Here is a 14,038-nt window from a genome sequence, read left to right on the forward strand (position 1 = left end):
ATCGATTTGTCATGTTTCATAAGTGAATAATGTCCTTGAATTTACAAATGCATATAAGAACGACACAATTAAAATGTTTAATTTAAAACGAAAAACGGATCTAATGTATCTTGAATTTTAATGTATAACTTTAGAAAATAATCCTGACTTAATACGTAGATATATCTAGTGTTTAGAATTGTGAGGCGTGTTGATATAGTAAGAATAAAATACGGTTATGATTGGCGCATAAACATGTGACTAAAATAAATCTGTATCTACATGTATTGAAATTTCATATTTGCTTTCAGAAATTGACGAATGCTCATCTAACCCATGTGAGAATGGAGGTACTTGTGATGATCAAGTCAACGGATATAACTGTGAATGTGCTGATGGATTCACTGACACACACTGTCAGACAGGTAAACAAATTAACCCCACTTTAGCAACAATACTGATAGAATATCCAAATTTGACCTTACTTTAGAAAATGTGTTCATCGTACACAGTTGTTCAGTTAAACATGATGTGAGATGTTCTTGTCATGATTTCAGAAGTGAATTTTGCGTCTGCCTTTCCGTGTAATTCATGTTAACAAACACAAATACTTGTCATTACTAATGTGCAAGAGTTATAATCTATACTGAGCTCTTGAGATTGATATTAGCTTTATAAATATAAATATTTTTAACTAGACGAGAACCATTGTAAGTCCTATTGAGATCATTTTTATACCAAATGTGATGAGCGCGGAATTGTAGACAAAACTTAGTGAATATGTGTTATAAAGCAACTCAATTTCAATATATTTATTACAGATATTGATGAATGCACATCCAACCCGTGTGAAAATGGTGCTACGTGTAATGATAAGGTCAATGGATATACGTGTACATGTTCTGCTGGGTTTACAGACACTCAGTGCGAGACAGGTAAACAAATTCATTCAATATTTGCAATTCATTACGTTAAGTTGGTATTTTATTTATCCTTGCTTTAAAATTTGTGTTTCATGTACGAATTTGCGCAGTGCAACAAAGTTCTAAAACGGGAACAGTTATACAATTGAAAAATGTTCTTGACATGATTCAAAAAAAAAAACCTCGTGTTTATGCTTTTCCGAATGTCTGCAAACCCTACTCATTAATGATAAGTTTGTTGTTATTAAAATATAGACAGAATAGTCAATATGTTAATCTATTCAAAAATTTCAGTCGCTCGAAACAGATTCCACCAATCAGATTATTATGTGATATTTAAGAAATAATTCATGGCAGCCGTATATTTGGTTTCATTTAACCATGGTTTGGCATTTATATTCGAGTATTTTACCTTGAGCGTTAGCGAGGGGTAAAATACGAATATAAATGCCCAACCCATGGTTAAATGAAAACAAATCTACGGCTGCCATGAATTATTTCGATTCTAATTGGACAAATTCGGTAGTTTTGTTAACCGTGAAGGCCCTCTACATACGATACTGTTTTGGCTGTTCCGTGTTACCCAATTTTGATAATATTAGTAAATTTATATAATTCAATAAATATTGTTTTTTTTAATCGCATTTTTCACTTACATATTTTCTTCCAATGTTATTTTATTCGTTTTGTTGCGTACAAGAAGTTTTAAAACGCCCGGTATTTGCATTTGATTTTTTTGTTCTGTTTACGGAAACCTACTTGTGACGTCACCGTGTTTCGTTGCCATGCCAAGACAATAACATCATTTCGCGGATTTTAAGTTTTATCATGAAAAATAAATTGAAATAGACTGATTTGTTTATTGTGCTGTAAATAGAGATTTATATATGGTATCTGAATCTTGCCATATGTAAACTGGGTGTTTTGATGTCGAAATATGGGAATATCTAGTAAAATAAATAAGTTGGTCGTAACGCGGAACAACCGCTTTTGTGTTTTACTGCGTCTGCGCTAAAGGTAGACATATTGCGATTATACTGGTTGACGATAATAGGTAGTCATGTTAGAATTGCAAATAAGACTGGAATTATGAATAGAGCTATAGTAGTATTACTCAATAACCAATGCGATTTGTCCTATTTTACTGTAATGGGTAAATGGTCTTTATTCTTTTAGAATAAATGAGGCCGTCAATTTTCTCGTTTTAATTGTTTGACATTGTCATTTCGGGGCCTTTTATAGCTGACTTTGCGGTATGGGCTTTGCTTATTGTTGAAGGCCGTGGGATGACCTATAGTTATTAATTTCTGTGTCATTTTTGTCTCTTGTGGAGAGTTGTCTCATTGGCAATCATACCACATCTTCTTTTATAAGTTTCAATGAGCTGTTGACTTTAAAGAAAATAAATATTCCAATATGGGGAGCTTATTACGTCATATGAATAGAGCCATAATGAATTACTCAATAAATCATAATCCCTCTAAATGGATGACTACATAATGCGATTTGTCAGTGTAAACCATTTGCAATTAAAATTTTCTATTAGAAACACGTTTTGCAGGATCTCAATATGGACGACTTCAACCTCTTGTCTATCACTCAAAAGTAACAACCTCTTGTCTATGACTCAAAAGTTCGTCTGATGATGTAAACAATATCTACACACCTCTATTTTCGTTTCCTACCAAAATAATCCTCACAGAGAAATCAAATGAGACTATGCAAAGGACACAGAGACATGATGATTAATTTTATTGTGGATGGAAGAGAAGCGACATACAAAATGGATTCTGTTAATTTGATAGTACAGATATATGACAAGTATATTAAACAAGTCGGGAAATATTGTTATGCCTGTTAAGTATCAATACAATACAAAATTTGATAAGCGCAGAATAAAATTTAACTCTGAGTTCATGTGTTACATGTAATGACACAAGTATTCCAAAAATCAGTATTTTATTTACAGATATTGACGAATGCTCATCTAACCCATGTCAGAATGGCGCTACTTGTAATGACCAAATCAACGGATACGAATGTGCATGTGCTGCTGGATTCACTGACACAAACTGCGAGACAGGTAAACAAATTGATAAAACATTTGCAATTCGTTATTATTACGTGACTATAATTGACCTTACTGATAGTTATGTTTGAGGTACTTCCTTTTTCAGTGCAATATAATTCTAAATTGGAAAAAAATGTTGATTCTCATATAATATATGAGTGTTACTATATTTATTGAGAAACACCAAGGCAATATTTGAGAAGTATATATATAATCTAGATAATTATGAGACAAGTCATAATATCACTAATAAGTGATAGACGCATATTTATACGAAATTGAAAAAAAACCCATTTATACGTGTATTAACTGACGGCCTTAACAAACTTAACACATATTTTGGGAGATTTGTCAAAACCAAATCATGATTGATCCTTATATAAATACTCATTATGTTTACCATACTTGTAGAAAAAAAGGAAAATTAGATACCTGCCTTACCTGAGGAAATTTTACATTCTGATATTTTGAAGCTTTTAAAGCGTTATTGGATACCAATTAATGATTCTTTGAAAAAAAGTTAAACGTAAAACAATTCTTTTAATAAATACCCATCATTAAATCATTATTAAAAATTACATCTTCATTTTACTGAGATAAAGCAATGACAATCGGAATTAGACCATAATCATGATGCAGTCAGGAATACGTGAACATGAAATTACTTTGACATTTCACGCAAGAAACTCCACTTATTGTCGTCACAACAACGGTACAGGGAGGTACGATGTGTTGATGATCACCCATGACCAGATAAAAAAAAAAGGTTTTGACATTGCAACTTCAATGATATCGAATATGTTCACAAATGATATCGGATATGTTCCTTACGTCATAACTACAATCCCCTTCCTTTTCATGAATGTGACCTACCGAATTAGACTATTTACCGGATTTGTTATCACATAAGTAACACGACGGGTGCCACTGTCGAGCAGGATCTGCTTACCCTTCCGGAGCACCTGAGATCACCCCTAATTTTTGGTTGGGTTCGTGTTGCTTATTCTTCAGTTTTCTATGTTGTGTCATGTGTACTATTGTTTGTTTGTTTGTCTTTTCTCCATTTTTAGCCATGACATTGTCAGTTTATTTTCTATTTATGAGTTTGACTGTCCCTTTGGTATCTTTCGTCCCTCTTCTATAGATTTGATAAAGCAATGTCGTTTGCGAGACATCTTTTTGGCAGCAACGTCACCTCTATATCAAGCAGAAACAATTGTAAAACACACTTTCAAGTGTGGGACAGAGATCAAATCAGAAGGTACAAACCTACATTCCCATCAGAATTGGTTGACATTTCTGTCAATCATTTTGCGTTTGTTACAGGCAGTCATTGTTGTCAGCGGTGATACATCCATCGATATGGAGAAAATACAGGGTTTCAGTCACATGATTTGAACAATAAACATTACTCAATAAATGCAACTTATGAACTGCAAACTATTGTAGACAATTAAGTAATGCATGAATGGTTACAGTTATATTTTACAAGAATTATATATTTAAAAATGAGAATCGAAAGTATGGTTTTCACATGCGTTTCCAAAGTCAATTAATATATGATTATTTTTAACAGATATTGACGAATGCGCCTCTAATCCATGTAAGAATGGGGCTACTTGTAATGACCAAGTCAACGGATATAACTGTACATGTGCTGATGGATTCACTGACACACATTGTCAGACAGGTAAAAGACAAAAAAAAACAAAAAAACGTTTGCTATCCAACAATTCAAAGATCCTATATTCGAGAATGGTACGATGTCAATCGGTTTAGTACAAACATAATTGTCAAATAACAACTTCAATATAATAAGTTGTTCATGCAGGATATGTAATTATCAATTTTGCGCTTTCACATGAGAATATTCAAAAGAATATCGATGTTATATATCGATGATATATAAAGAATATGCGTTATCAAAACAGATACTTGCCATTTTTAATTCAGTGGAAGGCGTTTTCACTTTTGTTTTTATCTTTGATTATTTGAGAAAAAAATCACGGTAATATTTTACGTTAAGTATACTACTCAAAAAGTGTACAAAAGTACATCAATGTTAAAATAAAACAAGTCAAAAAAGTATTTGTACATATTTCATGTAACAGATATCCTTCATCAGTATGATACGATAATGTTAAATGAATTATGATTAAACTTACATAATCTTTATTTAAAACAAAATTACATGTATTATGCAATTATGCCACAGATATTGACGAATGTGCATCTAACCCATGTGAGAATGGAGCTACTTGTAGTGACCAAGTCAACGGATATAACTGTACATGTGCTGATGGGTTTACCGACACACACTGTCAGACAGGTAATTAAACACAAAATGGCGAATCATTTGAAATTTATTTTATTTTAGAAGCTTTATTTGATTTTACTATTTTAGGTACACAATTCTTCTGTATAAAATCAATCTGAATGCAAAATAAAAACAAAAGATCAATCCTATAAATGTGAATTTCTTTACAAATAAAAAAGTCTTTTTAAGTCATCGTATATATAGAGAAAAAAGTTCGAAAGCATCATTTACACTAGACCCCTCCCCGAAAAAAAACAATTGAAAAAAAGAAAATCAGACATAACAAAAAAAGTCAAAGTAATGACGACAAATCAAGGAGAAAACAAATTCTGCTGGTCTCATTTAATGAAGATATTAACACAAATTTTCAAGTGAAAGCATGATGTGCAGAATAGAAATGAAAATGTATGTTTTGTTTATAGACATAGACGACTGTGCCAACAATCCATGTCAGTACGGAACATGCAATGATCGAGTTAATGATTTTTATTGTGATTGTACAATCGTCCTCACAGGCAAAACATGTAACAAACGTAAGTACACTAGATAAATAGAAGCGATGACATATAGTCAACAACTAGCTAATAAGTGAACTCAGACTACATGGATTGTTCACTGTTCGGATTACGCATCATGTTTAGCTCCTTTTAGAGTGCATGCGATAATCTATTGGTAACCTTAATTTGACTTCTTAATCGATGTGTGAGTTTCTAACATTAGTAAACCACTGTTGCCTTAATTTGCAACACCAGACCAGTAATCCAGAGTGTATGATCATTTTAAGAACTTATATTTTGGAACAGGCTCGAGGTTATCCATTGAAAAACGAAGTAAAATATAATAATTCTATATCATATACAACGCAAATTTAAACAAGTTGAACGATGATCTAATGCACGGTTATGATACTGACGCTACATGGTTTCGATAAGCAGTACGTTGATGACAGATGCATCATACGAGACAAGCCACAATGAAGCTGGTTTTCAAATTCCTTGACCAAATTCGTAAAAAAAATCATACATGGGCGTTATGTGTTAGAATTTGCTAAGCAGGGATATTATTAGCGAGTTAAACAGGTCACATGGTATAGTATGGAAGTATTCAGCTTAGTTCTAAATCTCATAAAACTATGATGAGAAGTTCCTTTAATAAATATTATGGAAGATACACGTAAACGTAATAAAACAAATATTATGATATTCAGTATGAAAACTATACAAAGTAATTTTTCTTTTTCTTTTGATGGTGTTACATTAGAACCAGTTCATACGCATAAGTATCTTGATGTCATATTTAGTAGTGATTGTAAATGGAGTAAGCATGTTGATAAGCTGATAGAAAAAACTTCGAAGCAGCATAATGTTTTACGAAAAGTAAAATTTGGAAAAAAGATATATGACCTTTATTCGGCAAATTTTGGAGTATTCATCAGAAGTATGGGGTAACTATGGACAAGTAAATTCTGATCGGTTGGAAAATATCCAAACCGAGGCTGCTTGAATAGTTTCGGAATTAACAAGCTACGCTAGCCGGAACAGTGTCTTTTTAGAGACGGGATGGGAAGAATTAAGCGTCAGACGTGAGGTTAAAAAATCATCTTTGTTGTATAAGATTATTAATAACCAAGAGCCGGATAATTTACACGATTTGGTTCCGGATTTTGTATCAAATATTTGTAATTAAATTTGCGAAACAGTCAAAATATTACTATTCCCGTAAATCGTTCATCAGCTTATCAACAGTCTTATTTTCCGTCATCTATTGCATTGTGGAATTCTTGAGACTCAAGTATAAGACATATTCTTTCATTTTCCTTTGAAAAATCTAATTTGCATAAACTATACTATAGAAATAATAAATCCCTGAGATATTGTTCTTTAGGAGACCGTTTGTATTCTGTTTTACACACACGACTGCGTAGCAGATGTACCGCACTGCATGCTGACTTGTTCAAAGTAATTTTGATACAAAATGCAAATTGTTTATGTGGTTTTATCAATGAAAATGTTGAACACTATCTACTATATTGTATTAATTTTTGGTGACGATGCTTTAAGTACTGAAGAAAATGATAATATTTGTTTATTTGTTCAAAAGTATATTAAAGTATATAAAAACATCAAACGTTTTTCTCTGCATTGACAACCTAAATTCTGTTTACAACAAATGTGATAAAGATATTTCTATATACATGTAATGGCAATAATCGAATGATCTTGATGAATAACTACTGTTAACCTGGGGTCACACATTCACGATTTTTACTGCCGTCCTTGACAGGTCCATTCCCGATTAAAATTTGTAAAAAGTCAGATCAAGATCCTGTGAATCGTGGATGGAAATTCAAACTTTAATTAAAATCACGACAACAATCAGATATTGGTCAGGAAGCGTCGATATTCAACCGTTTCCAAGCAAATTTATCCCGAAAATCCCGCTCTCAATCCGCTTCCAATCCAATTTGTATCTTTCGCCTGGTAAAATTCGACCGAGTATGTCACGACTGCGTCCCGATTCTACCGAATGTAATCCGACAGAGATCAGACAGTGACCAGACAGTGAACCGACGCTGACGGACGTTATCCGTTCAAAAACTGTCGGCATACTCGGGATGATCAGGTACTGTCGGAACGTAATCCTATCACTGTCCACTCTATCGCATTGCAAACGACTTTTTCTGATCTCTGTCGTATTGTATTCTGTAATTGTCACGACTTTGACGTGGGTATCATTGACGAATTTCGTATTAACCAAAAAACAAAGAAAAACAGCAATGAAAAATTTCTCCAGATCATTTCCGTTCCACAGGACACCGCCCAGAATACACAGAACATTGTTAGGATTTTGATCCGATACAGCAGAATCTGTCACGACATAGGCACGATTGTAATCCGACTAGACAAAATCGTCTGAGTTTCCCCGAATGTTACGGGACCCACCTAATTGTCGGAGTGCTTCGCCGAACTATTCGGACCCTTCCCGACCCGTAGGAATCTGTTTCGAACTAAAACGAATGCGTTCAGACAATGATAGGACATTCCAGATAATGGAGGATAGTAATCCAACTTTTTCACTTTTCGTGTCGTATCGCTGTCTGATCTCAAACGGGAGCAATAATCGGCAATGTGTGAACCCCGCATTATGTTATGTTATCAATAACTATACAAAGGATTTTAACGAAAGAATATTAAGATTAAACTTGGATAATATATTAAGATCTCACGCATTATTATGAGAAACACACAGACACATTAAAGTTATGTCAAGACAAAAAAAAAAGGATTGGCGCAAAGGTAATTCAACTAACAGTTCGGTGTGTTTGTGTTTTTATTATACTGTAAAAAAATGCACTCGATTAAAATCCATACCGTTAAGTTTTCTTTTGTGTTCATGTCTTTATTCTTAAATTATTTGTTAGTATGATTTTAGTATGTGTTAGGAGAAGACGTTACTTAGTTGTAACACTTGTGTCTAATCCATTTGTCATTTTGAACAATAAAATATGTTTAAACTAAACTAAACGTAAACGTGGGTTAACCAGTATGCCCATATCCTGTACATCGGTTGTAATATTAAAGAACAAGGAATATATAGCTTTGATTTATATGAACTGTTAAAGGAAATACAGGGTATTCAAGTGCATACACAAATAGAAGGCAGCAAACGTAGCGCACATGTATCTATTTATTAGTAATCCTCAAGAATTTTCAGATATCGCTATGAGTACGCTATATGTCAACAAATGTCCTGTCTTTTTGTTTTAAGAAAAGTTTGAATTCTTCATAACAAAATTTGAAAACAGAATGTACTAGTAATGTATTTATTTAAGACACTCACAACAATATTATTTTCTGTCATTAAAAATATACTATTAATCTATTTGTAGTTTCATCATGGTCCATAGCTTTTATAGCCTTAGCATCTGTTGCAGTTCTTGCGACTTTTTGTTGTTGTTGTTTTAGGAGTTTTTTTGAAATGTAAGTACTTTGAATATATACAGTAGTATTGACTTCTAAAAAATATTTCAGAAAGAAAAAAATCTACATTTAAAAAAAAAAAACTTATCATTTACAAAACGCTTGTTTAGATTTTAGTTTCATCGAATTCTTTTTCTTTTTTATATATACATGAAATGTTTGATAACTATGAGATTTTTAAAAAGATGAAAACAAAACTATCAGCTTGCTACTAGTATATCTGATGTTGACACAAATTGTCTTTAAATTACTTGTAAACGGAGGTGTAAGCTGGAATTTAGAGATTGTCAAGTATTTTTGTCAACATATTACTTCATATGCATATGATATGTGTGGTATGTGATATGCGTTAAAGTCTTTGCTTGTACAATAATAAACGTACGTACACTATAATCTTATAACATTTGTTTTTGCATTTTTCAGGTGTAAACGAGACAATGAAAAGAAAAAAGTTAAACCACTGAAAATAAATGTTAAACCAAAACTACTAGATTTGGCATGGATATGACAGATGGTTATCAGTGTTCGTTATAACAAATATTACGGCAAATGAGTGATATAAAAATAATCTGATGTATATGTATTATTTTCAACAGGAGCTCCGAAAACTTGTTAAATGTTTGAATAGCCTACAACTTAACTAGATTCTTTGCACTATGACTGATGTGATACATTTACAAAATGTATTGACTACAACTGTTTCATACTTTTTAATGATTGTTTCATTTTTCATCATTTTGTTTTATGCAAACAAATCTATAATTCCTGTATCCTGTTCTTTTGGTACACGAGCTGAAATCTTCTTTTTGTAAGTTTATTTTGTTTACATCGTTGACCACCACATATGATATTTACATTAAATTTTGTTTTGATGGTTTTTGTTTAAATATTCATAGGCTTCATTATATCGTTGTCATAGAAATCATGTTCAGTCGCCTTATTAAAATGATGGAAACCAAGTTAACTGTCTATAAATTGAAAATCGTCATCAATGCAATAAATCACTTCAATGTAAGCAAGCAATAGTTGTAGATACGTCATGTATAAGTGTGATATTGTACTTGAATACAACCACTTTCTACTGTTATTTGAATGTCATATTGGTCATTTTGAAAGAATTTTATGGGGATAATGCATAGTACGAATTTTATTTGGTTAAAGCAAAATGAAAAAGATTGTACCAATTACAAAGTTACCATTTAAACATTATATTATGACGTTTACACTAATTGTCATATGTTGTTGTATATATATATTTGTTGCAATAACGTAGATTTCTTTATCAGAAATTAACGTTATATCGTTGATTTTTTTCTAATTCATAAATAAAATCGAGTTTTGTGTTCTGTATGTGTTTTTACTTTTCATAATATTGTAAATCTTTTAGTTTTTTTTCTTCATTTTGTGCAATGTTGTCAGTTTGTTATATGTCCTTTGGTATCTTGCACCTATCTTTCGTAATAAGGAAAATATATATTTTAATTGAAAGAAAATCAAATCAGCAAATTGAAATTTTGGTCTCGTACGTTGATTACGAAAGTTAATCCAAAACAGACGTGACTTGCGCATGGAAATCGATTTAATTGCCCCAGTAGTCATATGCACATTCCGATACCGTAATAGTTGTATACATAAAATCACAAAAATACTTAACTCCTAGGAAAATTCAAAACAAAAAGTCCCAAAACAAATGGCAAAATCAAATGATCAAACACATCAAACGAATGGATAACAACTGTCATATTCCTGACCTGGTACAGGAATTTTCAAATCAAAATGGTGGATTGAACCTGGTTTTATAGCGCTGACAGACTGGTTTCAATTTTTTTATTCACAATTACAAAATCATGATAATTTCTTCGTCAATTGGTCTCTTGTGGAGAGTACTCTCATTGGCAATCATACCACATCTCCTAATTTTAATATAAAGAGGTCTACGAAACACTCCATTGTATTGAGGCGCTAGAGTCGTTTTTACTCTAGAAGATTGAATCTATTAATAAACAATAATTTCTCATACAGAAGTTCTCTTTACCAAAAGTTACTCCTAACGTACAGAAACAAATATTTAAGAACAGTTTAGTAATCAATCTGAAAGATGGCTCTTGTAGATAATGAAAAATATTAAAAGGAAATATGAGATAAACAAGATTACGCCTAATATAAAAGTTATTTTTGTAGGAGTTTTACAGCAAATTTATTAAGAAATATGCAATTTTTGTTAAACAAACGAGTGTTTTTTTTTAGTGCAACAAAAGTTCACACTAGTAACCCGAATTTAACTTGAACGGACAAAAACGTGTTAACGCTATTTAAATGAGATTGATCGTTTATTGATAAAGATTGACAAAAATTAAAAATTATATTTAATTCATATCAATTCATATCAATTCATTTTAACGCCAGTCAAATAGATTTCTCTGCGGTGAATCAATTGAAATCAAGTTGCTGGTTAGTTGCGTTAAACTAATAGGCCACGCCCCCGTTAAACTATTTCAAACATCCATTAATTCGTTTTAAACATGGATGAGACCCGAGCTTTTTACAGGTAAATCACCCAAGCAAAACGACCTCGATGTATCTATCGTTTTTTGTTTCAAACTTTAAATGCGTAGTCTTATTAAGTCACATGCTCCACAATTTAATTAAACGAACGTATAATACACGTGACATTTTCATATATAAGGCATTTAAATAAAAACATTAAAATATATATGCACGCGTGGTTTAAAAATGTCAAACTAGGGAATCTGTTGAAAATAAAATAGTTAGATGGATAACATAAATTTAATTTGCTCAAATGCACTAGATCTTTATCGCACATATATATGTGCGTTTCAAAAATTACTGAATGCTATGAAACCTCATGGCATGTAAGTAACATGTGGTCCTTTGCAACTATTTACGAAACTTTATGTATTCCTGTATATTTACCGTTTCTCTTTTCTCTTTTTATGTTTACTATATTGTACTCGTAAATCAAATGTAGACATGGAAACTACACAGCAATTATTTATTGTGTACATAATTTAAATCGATGTATCTTATATTTCCGGTAAGCAACAAATATTCATTCTCTTGCCGTATATTGATATACGGAAAAGCTTGTAATGAAAAACAAGGTTTTGATGAATTGAATAATAAAATTGATGAAGACAATGTTGACGTATGTTGAATATGATAAACAGAAAGTCATACCCAAAATTATAAATGAAGTAGCAGCCCACTGAACTTTTAAAACTGTGTTAAATTGTAATACCGGTCACTGGCCAAATCGGGCGTTAATTGTGGAAGAGAAGCAAATATCAAACAAAAATATTGTTCTTACGATTCTGTAAAAAGATTATTGTGCTGTCATGCATCCTGACGTACTTGTCATAAATGAACATATATATATGAGTTAAATTTTAGTCTGCGATAACGATGGGTAAGTTGATTTAAGTTTAACGACCTAGACTGGCTATTTATCGGCATACTCTCACGGTATGTTTTAAGGAGGCTCGAGGGTATAAAAGTTTTCAGAAAAAAATCAAACATTTGTTTTTCATTACAAATTTTATTTATTTCCTTTTGTAGTTGTTACTTTATCATATGGTGCAAAAATCATTCAAAACAATCAATTCGTGTTGGCCCCAGCTGACTTTCAAAATGTATATACTATTGAAAAAGTTCCAAATTATCTCCCTTTGGTGGAAAAATGCCATTTTTTTGGCTCTAAAATTGATATCTTTTTTAATATAATTTCTATATAAGCTGTACTTAAACTAAATTACTGTAAAATTTTAGCGATTTCTGTAATAAATTTCTTTTTTTTTATTTCGATATTACCTTTATTTCTCCTATTACTTCGACAGAAAAAAAACACCTTTACAAAAATGTATGCTTCTTTCGAAGGCAGATTGTGAGCGCAAATGAACGGTGACGCCACTTTTTTATTTTATTTTTCTATTAACTATAAGATAAAGTTCATTTATAGAAAAATATAGAGAAATCCTATATAAATGATTTAGACCCGCGAACCCCCTTAAAAGAAAACATATATTTACGTTTTGGGCATTAAATATAAGTCTACTTACCAAATTGAAATGAACATAAACATTGTTAAAAAAAAAATGGAAAAGAAACATTCTGCATTGTTGTTTTCATATAATTTTATTTCCTATATATTTGAGCGGAAATTTCTAAGTTAAAACTGATTGTAGTATAGATAAAATATTTCATCTAGGTGCTCTCGTTGAAGTTCGCGTTACATATTAAAATGAATTTTATTGGTCGGAACGTTTGCAAACTTTCAATTCAATACACAATATAGAGTCCAGTTCGGCAAAAAAAATCAAATTAAGACTCTACTTTGTCCGATTAAACAAACAGAATTTAGAAAAATAACACTTTTACGATTCTTTCAACCACGACCAAAATATCTATCTTTTTCTCCGCTGAAAATCATTACTATTGATATTAGAACAAGTCAAAAGTTGCCGGAGCCGGTTGATTTATGATGCATACGAAACTTTAATAATTAATTATACGGTTTGTATTTTTCCAAATAACTACTATATCCGATAAAAATCGAAAAATAAATTATCGGTTAAAACTACCGATTTTTCTATGAGACAAACATTATCCTTATATGAGTCAAATTTGCAATATAGATTCATAAAGGACAAACCATATCCTCATTTTTTTTTATGCAACACTAGTAAGCATAGTTCGTCTGTTCTCGCTTCAAACCAAGCCATCATAAATACACCAGAGATGACTAAAATGA

The 14,038-nt window shown here is 31.6% G+C and overlaps 1 protein-coding gene across 1 annotated transcript in view; it reads left to right on the forward strand.

The window, feature by feature from the left end:
- Positions 1-10,474, forward strand: part of LOC143042629 (uncharacterized) — a 49,010-nt gene extending 38,536 nt beyond the window's left edge. Inside the window, exons 12-19 of the mRNA XM_076215403.1 lie at positions 291-404; positions 801-914; positions 2,872-2,985; positions 4,550-4,663; positions 5,189-5,302; positions 5,713-5,823; positions 9,180-9,270; positions 9,694-10,474. Of these exons, the coding sequence (XP_076071518.1) occupies positions 291-404; positions 801-914; positions 2,872-2,985; positions 4,550-4,663; positions 5,189-5,302; positions 5,713-5,823; positions 9,180-9,270; positions 9,694-9,778 (857 nt within the window). The 3' untranslated portion in view covers positions 9,779-10,474. The remainder of the gene's footprint in view (positions 1-290; positions 405-800; positions 915-2,871; positions 2,986-4,549; positions 4,664-5,188; positions 5,303-5,712; positions 5,824-9,179; positions 9,271-9,693) is intronic.
- Positions 10,475-14,038: the final 3,564 nt, after the last annotated feature.

The sequence above is a fragment of the Mytilus galloprovincialis genome, chromosome 1 (genome assembly GCF_965363235.1).
Source record: "Mytilus galloprovincialis chromosome 1, xbMytGall1.hap1.1, whole genome shotgun sequence".
NCBI classification, from domain to species: Eukaryota; Metazoa; Mollusca; class Bivalvia; order Mytilida; family Mytilidae; genus Mytilus; species Mytilus galloprovincialis.